Here is an 18,897-nt window from a genome sequence, read left to right as displayed (position 1 = left end):
AGCCCCTCTCCCTCCGCCCGCCCCTCTCCCTCCGCCAGCCTCTCTCCCTCCGCCAGCCTCTCTCCCTCCTGCCCGTCACTCTCCCTCCGCCCGCCTCCTGCCCGTTACTCTCCCTCCGCCCGCCTCCTGCCCGTTACTCTCCCTCCGCCCGCCTCCTGCCCGTTACTCTCCCTCCGCCCGCGTCCTGCCCGTCACTCTCCCTCCGCCCGCGTCCTGCCCGTCACTCTCCCTCCGCCCGCCTCCTGCCCGTCACTCTCCCTCCGCCCGCCTCCTGCCCGTTACTCTCCCTCCGCCCGCGTCCTGCCGTCACTCTCCCTCCGCCCGCGTCCTGCCCGTCACTCTCCCTCCGCCCGCCTCCTGCCCGTTACCCTCCCTCCGCCCGCCTCCTGCCCGTCACTCTCCCTGTGCCCGCCTCCTGCCCGTTACTCTCCCTCCGCCCGCCTCCTGCCCGTTACTCTCCCTCCGCCCGCCTCCTGCCCGTTACTCACCCTCCGCCCGCCTCCTGCCCGTTACTCACCCTCCGCCCGGCTCCTGACTGTTACTCTCCGCCCACCCGCCTCCTGCCCGTTACTCTCCCTCCCTCCTCCCGAACCCTTTCTCATTCTTTATTTCAGGAACGATGCAAACGTGTTGGTGGCGCTCAGAGGAGATTTACTCGATATTGGTACCTGGAGTCAGCGGGTTGTCGTACGAGTAAAGGTTGGACAGGCCGAGCTGGTATCCACTGGAGTTTCGGGGAGCGAGGGGGTGACTTGATTGGAGGTTACAAGATCCGGAACAGTCTGGACAAGGCGGACGTGGAAAGGACATTTCCTCTTGTGGATGAATCCGGGACAAAGGATTTTAAATTGGGAGTCGCCCTCTTAGAACAGATGAGGAGAATCCTTCTCTCTCTCTGTGGGTTGTGCGACTTTAAAACGCTCGGCCTCAGGAGGCGGCGGGGTCATGGAATATTTGACAGCCGAGGTGGATAGACTCTCGCTCGGGAATCGGCGGAAATGCCGAATAAGGAACACACACAGACGCACACACACCGGCCACGATCTGGTCAAACGGCGGAGCAGCCGTCTCCAGGGGCCGTTTCAACACAAGACGGTCACTCGCGTGACGAGACCGTAGACCGCGCGTTCCCACAGTCTCCGAAGGCCACGCTCTGCGGCCGGTGACGAGCGGGGAGCGGGGATGTTCGCGCCGCCCCCCCCCCCCCCCCCCCCCCCGCGAGCGCGGGGAACCACACCTCACGACACAGCCCGACTTTTAAAAAGGGGGGGGAGTGGGGGGAAAGAGAGAGAGAGAGAGAGAGAGAGAGAGTGGGAGAGGATCTTAGTTTTACCTGTTCCTGGGCTGGAGAAGGCTCTGCAGGTACATGAAGCTCACCAACAGTCGCTTGATATCTCGAGACCTGGCAGCAAGCACACAGATTAGAGGTTAGAGCAGCTACTTTCTTCCAAACGGTCCTCTTACGAGACGTGGGCCTCTCTTGTCTGGGCCCAGCATTCACAGACTGCAGCCGGCCTGATGCGTCGACCCAGCGAGACCTCATGGAGTCTACCCAGTCAATCCTTGCAGAATTATTCAGGTGAGGAAGCCACCCTATTGTTCATATTGAGAGCCAGGTTACATGTCTATATACTTAGCCGGAGGATCGCCATAAGGCCCCTCAAATTACCAAACAGTTCCCAGCACGGGATACCAAAAAATTCCGAAAAGCTAACCAACCGATGCGACTAGATACACAACGTACGGTGACTTGCTCCGAGTCCATCGTTTCTGAGATGAGTCGCTGGGCGATCTTTCGAATCGCAGAATCTCTGCAGTGCAGGAGGAGGCCATTCAGCCCATCAACCCTCTGAAAGAGCGCCCTATCCTTGTAGGTCCCTGGACACGAAAGGGCAATTCAGCACGGCCAATCCACCTAACCTGCACATCTTTGGACACTAAGGGACAATTTAGCTCGGCCAATCCACCTAACCTGCACATCTTTGGACACTGAGGGACAATTTAACATGGCCAATCCACCTAACCCGCACATCTTTGGACACTGAGGGACAATTTAGCACGGTCAATCCACCTAACCTGCCCATCTTTGGCCACTAAGGGACAATTTAACATGGCCAATCCACCTAACCCGCACATCTTTGGACACTGAGGGACAATTTAGCATGGCTAATCCACCTAACCTGCACATCTTTGGACACTAAGGGGCAATTTAGCACGGCCAATCCACCTAACCCGCACATCTTTGTACACTAAGGGACAATTTAGCACGGCCAATCCACCTAACCCGCACATCTTTGGACACTAAGGGGCAATTTAGCACGGCCAATCCACCTAACCCGCACATCTTTGGACACTAAGGGGCAATTTAGCACGGCCAATCCACCTAACCCGCACATCTTTGGACACTAAGGGGCAATTTAGCACGGCCAATCCACCTAACCCGCACATCTTTGGACACTAAGGGACAAGTTAGCACGGCCAATCCACGTAACCTGCACATCTTTGGACACTAAGGGACAATTTAACACGGCCAATCCACCTAACCTGTACATCTTTGGACACTAAGGGACAATTTAGCACAGCCAATCCACCTAACCCGCACATCTTTGGACACTAAGGGACAATTTAACACGGCCAATCCACCTAACCTGCACATCTTTGGACACTAAGGGACAATTTAGCATGGCCAATCCACCTAACCGGCACATCTTTGGTCACTAAGGGACAATTTAACACGGCCAATCCACGTAACCTGCACATCTTTGGACACTAAGGGACAATTTAGCACAGCCAATCCACCTAACCCGCACATCTTTGGACACTAAGGGACAATTTAACACGGCCAATCCACCTAACCTGCACATCTTTGGACACTAAGGGACAATTTAGCATGGCCAATCCACCTAACCGGCACATCTTTGGACACTAAGGGACAATTTAGCACGGCCAATCCACCCAACCGGCACATATGGGGCTGGTTTAGCACAGTGGGCTAAACAGTTGGCTTGTAATGCAGAACAAGATAGCGGCGTGGGTGCAAATTCCGTACTGGCCTCCCCGAACAGGGAGGTGGTGGGGAGGGCCCAATAGGACACTGTCTGAACTATCTACGGAGGCAGAAAAACAAAAGAATCTTCAATTAGTGTCCAAAGACGTGCAGGTTAGGTGGATTGGCCGTGCTAAATTGTCCCTTAGTGTCCAAAGATGTGCAGGTTAGGTGGATTGGCCGTGCTAAATTGTCCCTTAGTGTCCAAAGATGTGCGGGTTAGGTGGATTGGCCGTGCTAAATTGCCCCTTAGTGTCCAAAGATGTGCAGGTTAGGTGGATTGGCCGTGCTAAATTGTCCCTTAGTGTCCAAAGATGTGCAGGTTAGGTGGATTGGCCGCGCTAAATTGTCCCTTAGCGTCCAAAGATGTGCAGGTTAGGTGGATTGGCCGTGCTAAATTGCCCCTTAGTGTCCAAAGATGTGCAGGTTAGGTGGATTGGCCGCGCTAAATTGTCCCTTAGTGTCCAAAGATGTGCAGGTTAGGTGGATTGGCCGTGCTAAATTGCCCCTTAGTGTCCAAAGATGTGCAGGTTAGGTGGATTGGCCGTGCCCTTAGATACAAAAACAGACTTGGATTAGTTATGCCATTTTCCCTCTAACACGCGGCAGAGGCGGCAGTGACGGGGTGGGGCAGTGCCTGTCAAGCACACAGAATCTTCTCGATGCCACGTGATGTTTATCCTCGCAGTTGCCTTTACGCTTGATGCGCCCAAAGGTCGGCCTGGATTAAGAGCTCTGAGGTGGGGCCTGAATAAGAACAGTCGATTTCGGCGGGAGAACAGTTGGTGATTCAATTTCAGCGGGGGCAGTGCGGAAGTGGTTGCTGGGAGGTAAGTCTGTCCTTTAAAAGCACTTGTCTTTGCAGGGGCAGGCCAGTCGATTTCGGCGGGAGAACAGCTGGTGATTCAATTTCAGCGGGGGCAGTGCGGAAGTGATTGCTGGGAGGTAAGTCTGTCCTTTAAAAGCACTTGTCTTTGCAGGGGCAGGCCAGTCGATTTCGGCAGGAGAACAGCTGGTGAGTCAGTTTCAGCGGGAGCAGTGCGGAAGTGACTGCTGGGAGGTAAGTCTGTCCTTTAAAAACACTTACCTGGTCCCGTTTTCGGTCCCTCTTTTCTGTTTTTTTTTAATATTTTAGTATTTAAGGCGGGAACAGGAAGTTCGACCCGCGGACATTTGGGAAGACCCTCACCAATAAATTCTGGTGGAGAGGAAACCCGAGACACTACACGTGTAGTGTCTCCCACCCGCCCTCCTCCTCTAACCTAATAATAAAACCCATTGGTGTGAGGTAAGTACCATATTTTATTATTAACACTAAGAAGGTAAGTAAGTGATTTTTACGCATTTTTACTTTTGTACCTTTTTCAAAGTGTGTGTGTGTCGGGGGGGGAAACTGGAGTGACATCACAAAAAAGCTGTGGCCTGAGTGGCTGGTTGGGATTCTACACTAAATTTTAAAAAATTGAGCATTGGTAACTAATTAAACATAATTACTTAATTATAATTTAGAGGGATATCTAAGCCAGAGATCGGAGAGTATATATTTAGCTTTCGCATTTCTATTAGAAATCTAGTGCTAGGAAACAGATAGTTAACAGTAACTTTGAAATTTAAAAAAAAATATTCAAAAAAAATAAAATTTAAATTTAAATTAATTGACGCAATGTCAGTTAGAGGGGTGCTGTGCTCTGACTGTGAGATGTGGCAGGTCCGGGAGGCTTCCAGCGTCCCGGATGGCTTCATCTGCAGAAAGTGCACCCAACTGGAGCTCCTCACAGACCGCATGGTTCGGCTGGAGCAGCAATTGGATGCACTTAGGAGCATGCAGGTGGCGGAAAGCGTCATAGATCGCAGTTATGTAAATGTGGTCACACCCAAGGTGCAGGCAGCGAAATGGGTGACCACCAGAAAGGGCAGGCAGTCAGTGCAGGAATCCCCTGTGGTTGTCCCCCTCTCGAACAGATATACCCCTTTGGATACTGTCGGGGGGATAGCCTATCAGGGGAAAACAGCAGCAGCCAGAGCAGTGGCACCACGGCTGGCTCTGATGTTCAGAAGGGAGGGTCAAAGCGCAGAAGAGCAATAGTAACAGGGGACTCTATAGTCAGGGGCACAGATAGGCGCTTCTGTGGACGTGAAAGAGACTCCAGGATGGTATGTTGCCTCCCTGGTGCCAGGGTCCAGGATGTCTCCGAACGGGTAGAGGGCATCCTGAAGGGGGAGGGCAAACAGGCAGAGGTCGTTGTACATATTGGTACTGACGACATAGGCAGGAAGGGGCATGAGGTCCTGCAGCAGGAGTTCAGGGAGCTAGGCAGAAAGTTAAAAGACAGGACCTCGAGGGTTGTAATCTCGGGATTACTCCCTGTGCCACGTGCCAGTGAGGCTAGAAATAGGAAGATAGAGCAGCTAAACACGTGGCTAAACAGCTGGTGTAGGAGGGAGGGTTTCCATTATATGGACCACTGGGAGCTCTTCCGGGGCAGGTGTGACCTGTATAAGAAGGACGGGTTGCATCTAAACCGGAGAGGCATAAATATCCTGGCCGCGAGGTTTGCTAGTGTCACACGGGAGGGTTTAAACTAGTATGGCAGGGGGGTGGGCACGGGAGCAATAGGTCAGAAGGTGAGAGCATTGAGGGAGAACTAGGGAATAGGGACAGTGTGGCTCTGAGGCAGAGCAGACAGGGAGAAGTTGCTGAACACAGCGGGTCTGGTGGCCTGAAGTGCATATGTTTTAATGCAAGAAGTATTACGGGTAAGGCAGATGAACTTAAGAGCTTGGATTAGTACTTGGAACTATGATGTTGTTGCCATTACAGAGACCTGGTTGAGGGAAGGGCAGGATCGGCAGCTAAACGTTCCAGGATTTAGATGTTTCAGGCAGGATAGAGGGGGATGTAAAAGGGGAGGCGGAGTTGCGCTACTGGTTCGGGAGAACATCACAGCTGTACTGCGAGAGGACACCTCAGAGGGCAGTGAGGCTAGATGGGTAGAGATCAGGAATAAGAAGGGTGCAGTCACAATGTTGGGGGTTTACTACAGGCCTCCCAACAGCCAGCGGGAGATAGAGGAGCAGATAGGTAGACAGATTTTGGAAAAGAGTAAAAACAGGGTTGTGGTGATGGGAGACTTCAACTTCCCCAATATTGACTGGGACTCACTTAGTGCCAAGGGCTTAGACGGGGCGGAGTTTGTAAGGAGCATCCAGGAGGGCTTCTTAAAACAATATGTAGACAGTCCAACTAGGGAAGGGGCGGTACTGGACCTGGTATTGGGGAATGAGCCCGGCCAGGTGGTAGATGTTTCAGTAGGGGAGCCTTTCGGTAACAGTGACCACAATTCAGAAGGTTTTAAAGTACTGGTGGACAAGGATAAGAGTGGTCCGAGGATGAATGTGCTAAATTGGGGGAAGGCTAATTATAACAATATTAGGCGGGAACTGAAGAACATAGATTGGGGGCGGATGTTTGAGGGCAAATCAACATCTGACATGTGGGAGGCTTTCAAGTGTCAGTTGAAAGGAATTCAGGACCGGCATGTTCCTGTGAGGAAGAAGGATAAATACGGCAATTTCCGGGAACCATGGATGACGAGAGATATTGTAGGCCTCGTCAAAAAGAAAAAGGAGGCATTTGTCAGGGCTAAAAGGCTGGGAACAGACGAAGCCTGCGTGGAATATAAGGAAAGTAGGAAGGAACTTAAGCAAGGAGTCAGGAGGGCTAGAAGGGGTCACGAAAAGTCATTGGCAAATAGGGTTAAGGAAAATCCCAAGGCTTTTTACACGTACATAAAAAGCAAGAGGGTAGCCAGGGAAAGGGTTGGCCCACTGAAGGATAGGCAAGGGAATCTATGTGTGGAGCCAGAGGAAATGGGCGAGGTACTAAATGAATACTTTGCATCAGTATTCACCAAAGAGAAGAAATTGGTAGATGTTGAGTCTGGAGAAGGGTGTGTAGATAGCCTGGGTCACATTGAGATCCAAAAAGACGAGGTGTTGGGTGTCTTAAAAAATATTAAGGTAGATAAGTCCCCAGGGCCTGATGGAATCTACCCCAGAATACTGAAGGAGGCTGGAGAGGAAATTGCTGAGGCCTTGACAGAAATCTTTGGATCCTCGCTGTCTTCAGGGGATGTCCCGGAGGACTGGAGAATAGCCAATGTTGTTCCTCTGTTTAAGAAGGGTAGCAAGGATAATCCCGGGAACTACAGGCCGGTGAGCCTTACTTCAGTGGTAGGGAAACTACTGGAGAGAATTCTTCGAGACAGGATCTACTCCCATTTGGAAGCAAATGGACGTATTAGTGAGAGGCAGCACGGTTTTGTGAAGGGGAGGTCGTGTCTCACTAACTTGATAGAGTTTTTCGAGGAGGTCACTAAGATGATTGATGCAGGTAGGGCAGTGGATGCTGTCTATATGGACTTCAGTAAGGCCTTTGACAAGGTCCCTCATGGTAGACTAGTACAAAAGGTGAAGTCACACGGGATCAGGGGTGAGCTGGCAAGGTGGATACAGAACTGGCTAGGCCATAGAAGGCAGAGAGTAGCAATGGAAGGATGCTTTTCTCATTGGAGGGCTGTGACCAGTGGTGTTCCACAGGGATCAGTGCTGGGACCTTTGCTCTTTGTAGTATATATAAATGATTTGGAGGAAAATGTAACTGGTCTGATTAGTAAGTTTGCAGACGACACAAAGGTTGGTGGAATTGCGGATAGCGATGAGGACTGTCGGAGGATACAGCAGGATTTAGATTGTTTGGAGACTTGGGTGGAGAGATGGCAGATGGGAGTTTAATCCGGACAAATGTGAGGTAATGCATTTTGGAAGGTCTAATGCAGGCAGGGAATATACAGTGAATGGTAGAACCCTCAAGAGTATTGAAAGTCAAAGAGATCTAGGAGTACAGGTACACAGGTCATTGAAAGGGGCAACACAGGTGGAGAAGGTAGTCAAGAAGGCATACGGCATGCTTGCCTTCATTGGCCGGGGCATTGAGTATAAGAATTGGCAAGTCATGTTGCAGCTGTATAGAACCTTAGTTAGGCCACACTTGGAGTATAGTGTTCAATTCTGGTCGCCACACTACCAGAAGGATGTGGAGGCTTTAGAGAGGGTGCAGAAGAGATTTACCAGAATGTTGCCTGGTATGGAGGGCATTAGCTATGAGGAGCGGTTGAATAAACTCGGTTTGTTCTCACTGGAACGAAGGAGGTTGAGGGGAGACCTGATAGAGGTCTACAAAATTATGAGGGGCATAGACAGAGTGGATAGTCAGAGGCTTTTCCCCAGGGTAGAGGGGTCAATTACTAGGGGGCATAGGTTTAAGGTGAGAGGGGCAAGGTTTAGAGTAGATGTACGAGGCAAGTTTTTTACGCAGAGGGTAGTGGGTGCCTGGAACTCGCTACCAGAGGAGGTGGTGGAAGCAGGGACGATAGTGACATTTAAGGGGCATCTTGACAAATACATGAATAGGATGGGAATAGAGGGATACGGACCCAGGAAGTGTAGAAGATGGTAGTTTAGTCGGGCAGCACGGTCGGCACGGGCTTGGACGGCCTGTTCCTGTGCTGTACTTTTCTTTGTTCTTTGTTTATAATAGGAGCAGGAGGCGGTCATTCGGCAGATGGACGACCCTCCGGGAAAAGGAATTCCCCCCACCTCCCTCCTCAACGGGAGACTCCGTATTCGCTAACTGGGCGCAACCCGGGCTCCTTACCTTTGCTTGTTCACGGAGAGTTTCTTGGCATCGGTTCGGCGGATCTGGTGATAGGCCTTGGCCGCTTTGTCGAAGAGACGCTTCAAGTTGCCGTAGGCCCCTTCGAAGGGCATCTCAGAGTGGATGCTGGCAGTGGGAAGAAGGGGAGAAAGGGGGAGGGCGAGAGAAAAAAGTAAATAAACACACAGCAGAATTCGATTCGCGTCCGCGAGCTGGGCCGGTGAAGTCGCAAAGCAACGTACCATCTGAGGTAGTAATAAGTGGCCTCGACGTTGTAGTGTTTGCTTCCAGCCAACGTGCCAAGCTGGTTAAAGGGCATGCCTGGAATGCAAACACAGGACAAAAATAAGCAGGACTGAGCGATTCAGTTGCGACGGCGGCCATTTTGACCAATGCCGGAAACCATTTGGATCAATGGCAGTGGCGGCCATTTTGAACAACAGTGGCAGCCATTTTGATCAATGCCAGAAACCGTTTCGATCGACCACGCCGGTGGCCATTTTGATCAATGATCCAGGTCTTTATGGCCGATGACGGAAGCCATTTTGATCGACGGCAGCGGCCATGTTTGAACTGAAGTGTGCAGGTTAGGTGGATTGGCCACGCTAAATTGCCTTTTAAGTGGGGGTAAAAAATAATTGGGTACTCTTATAAAAAAATGTTTGAGTTGAAGCGTTGTTCTCTTTGCAGAGTGACCAACTAAAGCAAAAAGTGCAGAGGATACTGGAAGTCTGCTGAGGGATTTGGATAGGCTAAGTGAATGGGTTAGGGGCTGGCAGATGGAATACAATGTTGACAAATGTAAGGTTATCCATTTTGGTAGGAAGAACAGCAAAAGGGATTATTTCAATGATAAAATATTAAAACATGCTGCTGTGCAGAGACCTGGGTGTGCTAGTGCATGAGTCGCAAAAAGTTGGTTTACTGGTGCAACAGGTGATTAAGGAGGCAAATGGAATTTTGTCCTTCATTGCTAGAGGGATGGAGTTTAAGACTAGGGAGGTTATGCTGCAATTGCATAAGGTGTTAGTGAGGCCACACCTGGAGTATTGTGTTCAGTTTTGGTCTCCTTACTTGAGAAAGGACGTACTGGCACTGGAGGGTGTGCAGAGGAGATTCACTAGGTTAATCCCAGAGCTGAAGGGGTTGGATTACGAGGAGAGGTTGAGTAGACTGGGACTGTACTCGTTGGAATTTAGAAGGATGAGGGGGGATCTTAGAGAAACATATAAGATTATGAAGGGAATAGATAGGATAGATGCGGGCAGGTTGTTTCCACTGGCGGGTGAAAGCAGAACTAGGGGGCATAGCCTCAAAATAAGGGGAAGTAGATTCAGGACTGAGTTTAGGAGGAACTTCTTCACCCAAAGGGTTGTGAATCTATGGAATTCCTTGCCCAGTGAAGCAGTAGAGGCTCCTTCATTAAATGTTTTTAAGATAAAGATAGATAGTTTCTTGAAGAATAAAGGGATTAAGGGTTCGGGCCGGAAAGTGGAGCTGAGTCCACAAAAGATCAGCCATGATCTCATTGAATGGCGGAGCAGGCTCGAGGGGCCAGATGGCCGACTCCTGGTTCTCATGTTCTTAACTGCCCTGCGTCAGGCCTCCGGATTCTGGCACCTCGGCTGGCCTCCATTTCTGCGCGCCGGTCAGCTCTCGGCTTGTGTTCGGGGGCAGCGCTGTGGGGGTGGAGCCAGCAGGCGGTATCAGAAACGGGGCAGCAAGAACTCTCCCTGACACCCGAAGTGTCGGCCCGGGCTTGACGCAGGAGGGCACCTGCCATCGGTTGTGGATGCTTCCCCGCGAGCCTCACCCTCATCGATCGGCAGAGCAGACTCGATTGGCCGAATGACCTACCTCAGCCCCTACATCTTCTGGTCTGAGGCCAGTTCTCATGTCTCCCTCGCATCTCTGAGTTCTTTGCTGCTACCAAACGAGTGATAATATTTCAGAGTTTTTGCAGCACGGAGAGAGGCTCTTCGACCCATGCCAGCCGCCAAGCATCCATCTATCCTAATCCCGGTGAATCGCCTCCGCACCCTCTCCAGCGCAATCACATTCTTCCTAGCGTGTGGCGATGAGAACGGCACACGGTACTCTAGCTGTGGCCGAACCAGCGTTTTATGCAGCTCCGCCATAACCTCCCGTGTCTCGGCTTCTAAAGGCAAGTTTCCCCAAAAGCCTTCTTAGCCACCTGTCCTGCTGCTGTAGTCATCTGGGACGGCCGCTTCCCGATTACAAAATGGACAGTTTGCAAAGATTGCTGGGAAAATGGACAATGCTGAGAAAACAAGCAGGTTCAGAGCTTGTCCATATATTGGAGCCGCAGCTCCCAGACAAGACCAAAACTGCAAACCCATTAGCATACTAATGACCCATCCCCGGGGACAAAAGAGTAACATTTGAGTAACCGATACGAAGGCAGACACCCCGGCGCCAGAGGAGACCGAAACAAAGCAGGCCAACGGCCACCTAGGACACGCCCAGCCATCAGGGCACCCACCCCTTTATTGGAGGAAATCGATAGGAACGATCGAGAAACGGCCCAATTAATCGGGGCCAAGTTCAAGGCCCGCCCAAAAGCGCGCGAAGCCCCTTTTGGGAATAAGAAGGAGCCCCCAAAAGAGAATCTCTCTCTTGCGGCCCCGGCTCTCACCGAGGAGAGACCTGCCCAACAGCAACACCAGAACAAGTAAGTCCAAGGTCACCGCTCGCTCCGAGACAGACGCTCCGAGCTGTTATTCCGTACCAATCCACCCCAGCAGCCTCAGAACCGAACAACGGCCATTGTTCCTCTGACTGAGTGGGCGCCCGAAGCTAAGTATAGGCTTTAGCAGTCGTGATAGTTTAGTCTGTAGAGTTTTATCCATGAGTACATTTAACGGTGTGTGTAAATAAATAAGCATTGAGTTTGAACTAACTAACTGGTGTATCGAGTCTTTGATCAGTATTCGGTTTGAACCTTGTGGCGGTATCGAGAGATACCTGGCGACTCGAGAGCGAAACGTAATTAGAATTAAGGAAGGCGACCATATTGGCCGCCATATTCCGAGCCAAATAAAGAGAGAATCAAATTGAGCAACACTGCCTTCAGGAATCTATGGACATCAAGGTCCCTCTGGTCCCCTCTACAGCCTGCCGTCCGGCCGCCCATCGTATATTCCCGCGTCTTGTTAGTCCCCCCAGAATGCACCACCTCACACTTTTCAGGGTTAAATTGCCACTGTTAGACCATAGAACGATACAGCGCAGTACAGGCCCTTCGGCCCACGATGTGGCACCGAAACAAAAGCCATCAGTTCTGCCCATCTGACCACCTCGACCATATCCCCCACCCGCCTCCCTGTAATCCAAGGCTTTCCTCCTCGCTGTTTACCACACCGCCAGTTTTCGTGTCATTTGCGAACACCACGTTCAGTCCCAGATCGTTATTGTACACTACAAACAGCGAGGGAGCCAGCACACCGTTCGCTGCAGAACACCACTGGACACAGGAGCCCAGTCCCCTCCTCCTGTCTATCTCTCTCGCCGCCACATATCCAACACCGCCCCCCCCCCCCCCCCCCCCCCCCCAAACCTCCCTCGAGTGAGTACCACTCTCGAGTCCGTCTCCTCCAGTCGTCGTTCCCCGAATCACTTCACCAAGCTCCGGCCACCCGTCCCAGTCTCAGCTTGACAGCTGGTTTCACAGTGTGTCGGCTGAGGCATTAGTAATCAGCGGCTGCCCGTGGAGTTTGGGGGGGACGGGGGGGGGGACACGACACTCACCCACTTGAGGCGCCACCGACAGACTCTGATAGTAAAACCGCTCGGCCAACTGTTCAGTGTCCACTCCGGCCAGCTCGTTCTGGTATCGCGCTGAGGAGCAGGACAAAGGGACAGGCGTAAAGTCACGGCAAGGACAGAGGAACCTCCATTACATACCCCCCACCAGCCTCACTGCGAGGGGCAAACCACCCGATGGGAAACTGGAGGGGCTACCCTGGATTATACCACCCGCTGAGGGAGTGGGAGGGGTACCCTGGATCATACCACCTGGTGAGGGAGTGGAGGGCACCCTGGATCATACCATCTGGTGAGGGAGTGGAGGGGGGGGGGGGCGGGGTACCCTGGATTATACCACCTGGTGAGGGAGTGGGAGGGGGGTACCCTGGATCATACCACCTGGTGAGGGAGTGGGGGGGTACCCAGGATTATACCGCACGGTGAGGGAGTGGGAGGGTGGTACCCTGGATCATACCACCTGGTGAGGGAGTGGGAGGGGGGGTACCCTGGATCATACCACCTGGTGAGGGAGTGGGGGGGGGGGGGGGGTACCCAGGATTATACTGCCCGGTGAGGGAGTGGGAGGGGGGGTACCCTGGATCATACCACCTGGTGAGGGAGTGGGGGGGGTACCCAGGATTATACCGCCCGGTGAGGGAGTGGGAGGGGGGGTACCATGGATCATACCACCTGGTGAGGAAGTGGGGGGGGGGGGTACCCTGGATTATACCGCCCGGTGAGGGAGTGGGAGGGGGGGTACCATGGATCATACCACCTGGTGAGGAAGTGGGGGGGGTACCCTGGATTATACCACCCGGTGAGGGACCCGGTTTGGGGGGGGGGGGGGGTTGGATTATACCATCTGGTGAAGAGGGGTATAATTTGGATTATACTAACCTGGTGAGGCAGGGACCCCCCCCCCCCCCCCCTCCCCCTACCTCTATGATGGACAGAGCCGAGCAGACGCTTGGAGACCTGTCGAGCGGCGCCACAATCTCGAGGCTCTCGCTCGGGTAAAGGGCCGGAGCAGACGCGAGGCTCTCTCCCCCCCCCTTGGGCAGCCAGCCCGTGGGTTCAGCCCCCTGCCCTCACCGGCCGCTCCTGTGCCAACACTCACCGAGGTCGCCCAGGTACATCAGGCAACGATGGCAAGCCATCTGGGCCCACTCCATTTCCTTGCCCGAGGCAGTGACCAACTTCTTGCGACCTGCAGTGGAGAGAAAGAGAGGGGGGGGGGGGTTAAGGAAGAAAAAGGTTCGCCGTTGGCATGACAGCATGGCTGAGCTCTCCCCAAAGTGACCCCCCGCCGCCTTTCCCGGCCACGATTAACCCGTGTCCTCCCCCGGGACGAGGAACGCAGGCACGGAAGCTCAGCGGCGGACCCCAGCCCCGAGCGAGCCCCCCCCTTTCCGACGAGCCAACTCCAAACCTCTGCCAGCTGCCCCCGGCTGCAAGCACTGACCTATGAGCGGGTCGGTGACGTGGGTCCAGTCAATGGAGCTGTGCAACTCGAGCTGGTAGTGGGACTGGACGTAGAGGAGTAAATGCTGATAGAACCCGATGCCCGCGATCAGGTGGGTGCGGTAGGCACACTCGAGGGCACTCCGACTGTGGATATGCTGCGAGGGAAGAAGAGACAAGAGATCAGAGAGGGGCAGAGGAGAGCAACGCAACAGCGGGAGGAAAACGGGGAGATCTCGAAACGGAAAACTTGCTGAAAAATGATACATTACCGACTGTACGTTACAAAGAACAAAGAACAAAGAAATGTACAGCACAGGAACAGGCCCTTCGGCCCTCCAAGCCCGTGCCGACCATACTGCCCGACTAAACTACAATCTTCTACACTTCCTGGGTCCGTATCCTTCTATTCCCATCCTATTCATATATTTGTCAAGATGCCCCTTAAATGTCCCTATCGTCCCTGCCTCCACTACCTCCTCCGGTAGTGAGTTCCAGGCACCCACTACCCTCTGCGTAAAAAACTTGCCTCGTACATCTACTCTAAACTTTGCCCCTCTCACCTTAAACCTATGCCCCCTAGTAATTGACCCCTCTACCCTGGGGAAAAGCCTCTGACTATCCACTCTGTCTATGCCCCTCATAATTTTGTATACCTCTATCAGGTCGCCCCTCAACCTCCTTCGTTCCAGTGAGAACAAACCGAGTTTATTCAATCGCTCCTCATAGCTTATGCCCTCCATACCAGGCAACATTCTGGTAAATCTCTTCTGCACCCTCTCTAAAGCCTCCACATCCTTCTGGTAGTGTGGCGACCAGAATTGAACACTATACTCCAAGTGTGGCCTAACTAAGGTTCTATACAGCTGCAACATGACTTGCCAATTCTTATACTCAATGCCCCGGCCAATGAAGGCAAGCATGCCGTATGCCTTCTTGACTACCTTCTCCACCTGTGTAGCCCCTTTCAGTGATCTGTGGACCTGTACTCCTAGATCTCTTTGACTTTCAATACTCTTGAGGGTTCTACCATTCACTGTATATTCCCTACCTGCATTAGCCCTTCCAAAATGCATTACCTCACATTTGTCCAGGTTAAACTCCATCTGCCATCTCTCCGCCCAAGTCTCCAGACAATCTAAATCCTGCTGTATCCTCAGACAGTCCTCATCGCTATCCGCAATTCCACCAACCTTTGTGTCGTCTGCAAACTTACTAATCAGACCAGTTACATTTTCCTCCAAATCATTTATATATACTACAAAGAGCAAAGGTCCCAGCACTGATCCCTGTGGAACACCACTGGTCACAGCCCTCCAATTAGAAAAGCATCCCTCCATTGCTACCCTCTGCCTTCTATGGCCTAGCCAGTTCTGTATCCACCTTGCCAGTTCACCCCTGATCCCGTGTGACTTCACCTTTTGTACTAGTCTACCATGAGGGACCTTGTCAAAGGCCTTACTGAAGTCCATATAGACAACATCTACTGCCCTACCTGCATCAATCATCTTAGTGACCTCCTCGAAAAACTCTATCAAGTTAGTGAGACACGACCTCCCCTTCACAAAACCGTGCTGCCTCTCACTAATACGTCCATTTGCTTCCAAATGGGAGTAGATCCTGTCTCGAAGAATTCTCTCCAGTAATTTCCCTACCACTGAAGTAAGGCTCACCGGCCTGTAGTTCCCGGGATTATCCCTGCCACCCTTCTTAAACAGAGGAACAACATTGGCTATTCTCCAGTCCTCCGGGACATCCCCTGAAGACAGCGAGGATCCAAAGATTTCTGTCAAGGCCTCAGCAATTTCCTCTCCAGCCTCCTTCAGTATTCTGGGGTAGATCCCATCCGGCCCTGGGGACTTATCTACCTTAATATTTTTTAAGACACCCAACACCTCGTCTTTTTGGATCACAATGTGACCCAGGCTATCTACACCCCCTTCTCCAGACTCAACATCTACCAATTCCTTCTCTTTGGTGAATACTGATGCAAAGTATTCATTTAGTACCTCGCCCATTTCCTCTGGCTCCACACATAGATTCCCTTGCCTATCCTTCAGTGGGCCAACCCTTTCCCTGGCTACCCTCTTGCTTTTTATGTAAGTGTAAAAAGCCTTGGGATTTTCCTTAACCCTATTTGCCAATGACTTTTCATGACCCCTTCTAGCCCTCCTGACTCCTTGCTTAAGTTCCTTCCTACTTTCCTTATATGCCACACAGGCTTCGTCTGTTCCCAGCCTTTTAGCCCTGACAAATGCCTCCTTTTTCTTTTTGACGAGGCCTACAATATCACTCGTCATCCAAGGTTCCCGAAAATTGCCGTATTTATCTTTCTTCCTCACAGGAACATGCCTGTCCTGTATTCCTTTCAACTGACACTTGAAAGCCTCCCACATGTCAGATGTTGATTTGCCCTCAAACATCCGCCCCCAATCTATGTTCTTCAGTTCCCGCCTAATATTGTTATAATTAGCCTTCCCCCAGTTTAGCACATTCATCCTCGGACCACTCTTATCCTTGTCCACCAGTACTTTAAAACTTACTGAATTGTGGTCACTGTTACCGAAATGCTCCCCTACTGAAACATCTACCACCTGGCCGGGCTCATTCCCCAATACCAGGTCCAGTACCGCCCCTTCCCTAGTTGGACTGTTTACATATTGTTTTAAGAAGCCCTCCTGGATGCTCCTTACAAACTCTGCCCCGTCTAAGCCCCTGGCACTAAGTGAGTCCCAGTCAATATTGGGGAAGTTGAAGTCTCCCATCACCACAACCCTGTTGTTTTTACTCTTTTCCAAAATCTGTCTACCTATCTGCTCCTCTATCTCCCGCTGGCTGTTGGGAGGCCTGTAGTATACCCCCAACATTGTGACTGCACCCTTCTTATTCCTGATCTCTACCCATATAGCCTCACTGCCCTCTGAGGTGTCCTCTCGCTGTATAGCTGTGATACTCTCCTGAACAAGTAGCGCAACTCCGCCTCCCCTTTTACATCCCCCTCTATCCCGCCTGAAACATCTAAATCCTGGAACGTTTAGCTGCCAATCCTGCCCTTCCCTCAACCAGGTCTCTGTAATGGCAACAACATCATAGTTCCAAGTAGTAATCCAAGCTCTAAGTTCATCTGCCTTACCCGTAATGCTCCTTGCATTAAAACATATGCACTTCAGGCCACCAGACCCGCTGTGTTCAGCAACTTCTCCCCGTCTGCGCTGCCTCAGAGCCACACTGTCCCTATTCCCTATTTCTCCCTCAATGCTCTCACCTTCTGACCTATTGCTCCCGTGCCCACCCCCCTGCGTACCGTTAGAGCGTAAACTACGACGCAAACGTCACAAAGCGACTTCGGGAATGGAGGTACCTGCTGTAAGGTGTTACGTCACCCTGGGCTAGTGCGTGGTCAATCCCAGCCCCAGCGGCCCAGGAGTCCCAGCGCAACAATAATAATCTGTATCGTCACAAGTAGGCTTACATTAACACTGCAATGAAGTTACTGTGAAAAGCCCCTCGCCGTCACTCTCTGGCACCTGTTAGGGTACACAGAACATACAGTGCAGAAGGAGGCCATTCGGCCCATCGAGTCTGCACCAACCCACATTAAGCCCTCACTTCCACCCTATCCCCGTAACCCCATCTAAACCTTTTGGACACTAAGGGCAATTTAGCATGGCCAATCCACCTAACCTGCACGTCTTTGGACTGTGGGAGGAAACCGGAGCACCCGGAGGAAACCCACGCACACACGGGGAGAACGTGCAGACTCCGCACAGATAGTGACCCAGCGGGGAATCGAACCTGGGACCCTGGAGCTGTGAAGCCGCAGTGCTAACCACTGTGCTACCCTGCCGCCCACGTAGCTAACGATAACCGCAGCTACCTGTGCTACACTGAGGGAGAATTCAGAACGTCCAATTCACCCACCATAGAAAGCATCCTATCGGGCTGCATCGCAGCCTGGTACGGCAACTGCTCAGCCCAGGACCGCAAGAAACTTCAGAGAGTCGTGAACACCGCCCAGTCCATCACACGAACCCGCCTCCCATCCATTGACTCCATCTACACCTCCCGCTGCCTGGGGAAAACGGGCAGCATAATCAAAGACCCCTCCCACCCGGCTTACTCACTCTTCCAACTTCTTCCATCGGGCGGGAGATACAGAAGTCTGAGAACATGCACGAACAGACTCAAAAACAGCTTCTTCCCCGCTGTTACCAGACTCCTAAACGACCCTCTTATGGACTGACCTCATTAACACTACACCCTGTATGCTTCATCCGATGCCAGTGCTTGTGTAGTTACATTGTATATGTTGTGTTGCCCTATTATGTATTTTCTTTTCTTCCCTTTTCCCTATTATGTATTTTCTTTTATTTTCTTTTATTCTCTTTTCTTCTCATGTACTTAATGATCTGTTGAGCTGCTCACAGAAAAATACTTTTCACTGTACCTCGGTACACGAGACAATAAACAAATCCAATCCAATCCAAGCACATCTTTTGGGACTTGTGGGAGGAAACCGGAGCACCCGGAGGAAACCCTCGCAGACCCGGGGAGAACGTGCAGACTCCGCGCAGGCAGCGACCCAAGTCAGGAATCGAACCTGGGACCCTGGCCCTGTGAAGCAACAGTGCTAACCACTGTGCTACAAGTGAATTAACCATCAATTCTCCCCCCCCCCCCCACGCCCTCCGCCGTCTCGTCTAGACGGAAGATAAGCAGGGGGTGGAATGTCGGCATTGGTTAGGTTAGCTCATCCGTCCGTACCCTTCATACGGCGGTTGGGAATCCTGTCTCTTCCCGTGTAGGTGGGAGCGGTACCTTGCGCCGGTTGGGATTCGGCGGGGTGCAAGCGTGGGGGGGGGGGGGGGCTGTGTGGAAGATCCTGGGGTGTGGCAGACTCCTGAGGGGC

The 18,897-nt window shown here is 52.1% G+C and overlaps 1 protein-coding gene across 1 annotated transcript in view; it reads right to left on the bottom strand.

Annotated features, from left to right (window-relative positions):
- Window positions 1–1,267: 1,267 nt before the first annotated feature.
- smg5 (SMG5 nonsense mediated mRNA decay factor) overlaps window positions 1,268–18,897 on the bottom strand; it is a 29,982-nt gene continuing 12,352 nt past the window's right edge. The window contains exons 4-9 of the mRNA XM_072490729.1: window positions 13,990–14,146; window positions 13,645–13,734; window positions 12,531–12,620; window positions 9,005–9,083; window positions 8,763–8,888; window positions 1,268–1,402 (exon numbers count right to left, since the gene is read on the bottom strand). Of these exons, the coding sequence (XP_072346830.1) occupies window positions 1,330–1,402; window positions 8,763–8,888; window positions 9,005–9,083; window positions 12,531–12,620; window positions 13,645–13,734; window positions 13,990–14,146 (615 nt within the window). The 3' untranslated portion in view covers window positions 1,268–1,329. The remainder of the gene's footprint in view (window positions 1,403–8,762; window positions 8,889–9,004; window positions 9,084–12,530; window positions 12,621–13,644; window positions 13,735–13,989; window positions 14,147–18,897) is intronic.

This window comes from Scyliorhinus torazame, chromosome 26 (genome assembly GCF_047496885.1).
Source record: "Scyliorhinus torazame isolate Kashiwa2021f chromosome 26, sScyTor2.1, whole genome shotgun sequence".
In the NCBI taxonomy this organism is placed as follows: Eukaryota; Metazoa; Chordata; class Chondrichthyes; order Carcharhiniformes; family Scyliorhinidae; genus Scyliorhinus; species Scyliorhinus torazame.
The sequence above is the reverse complement of the archived record's forward strand: the minus strand, read 5'-3'. Positions and strand labels throughout refer to the sequence as shown.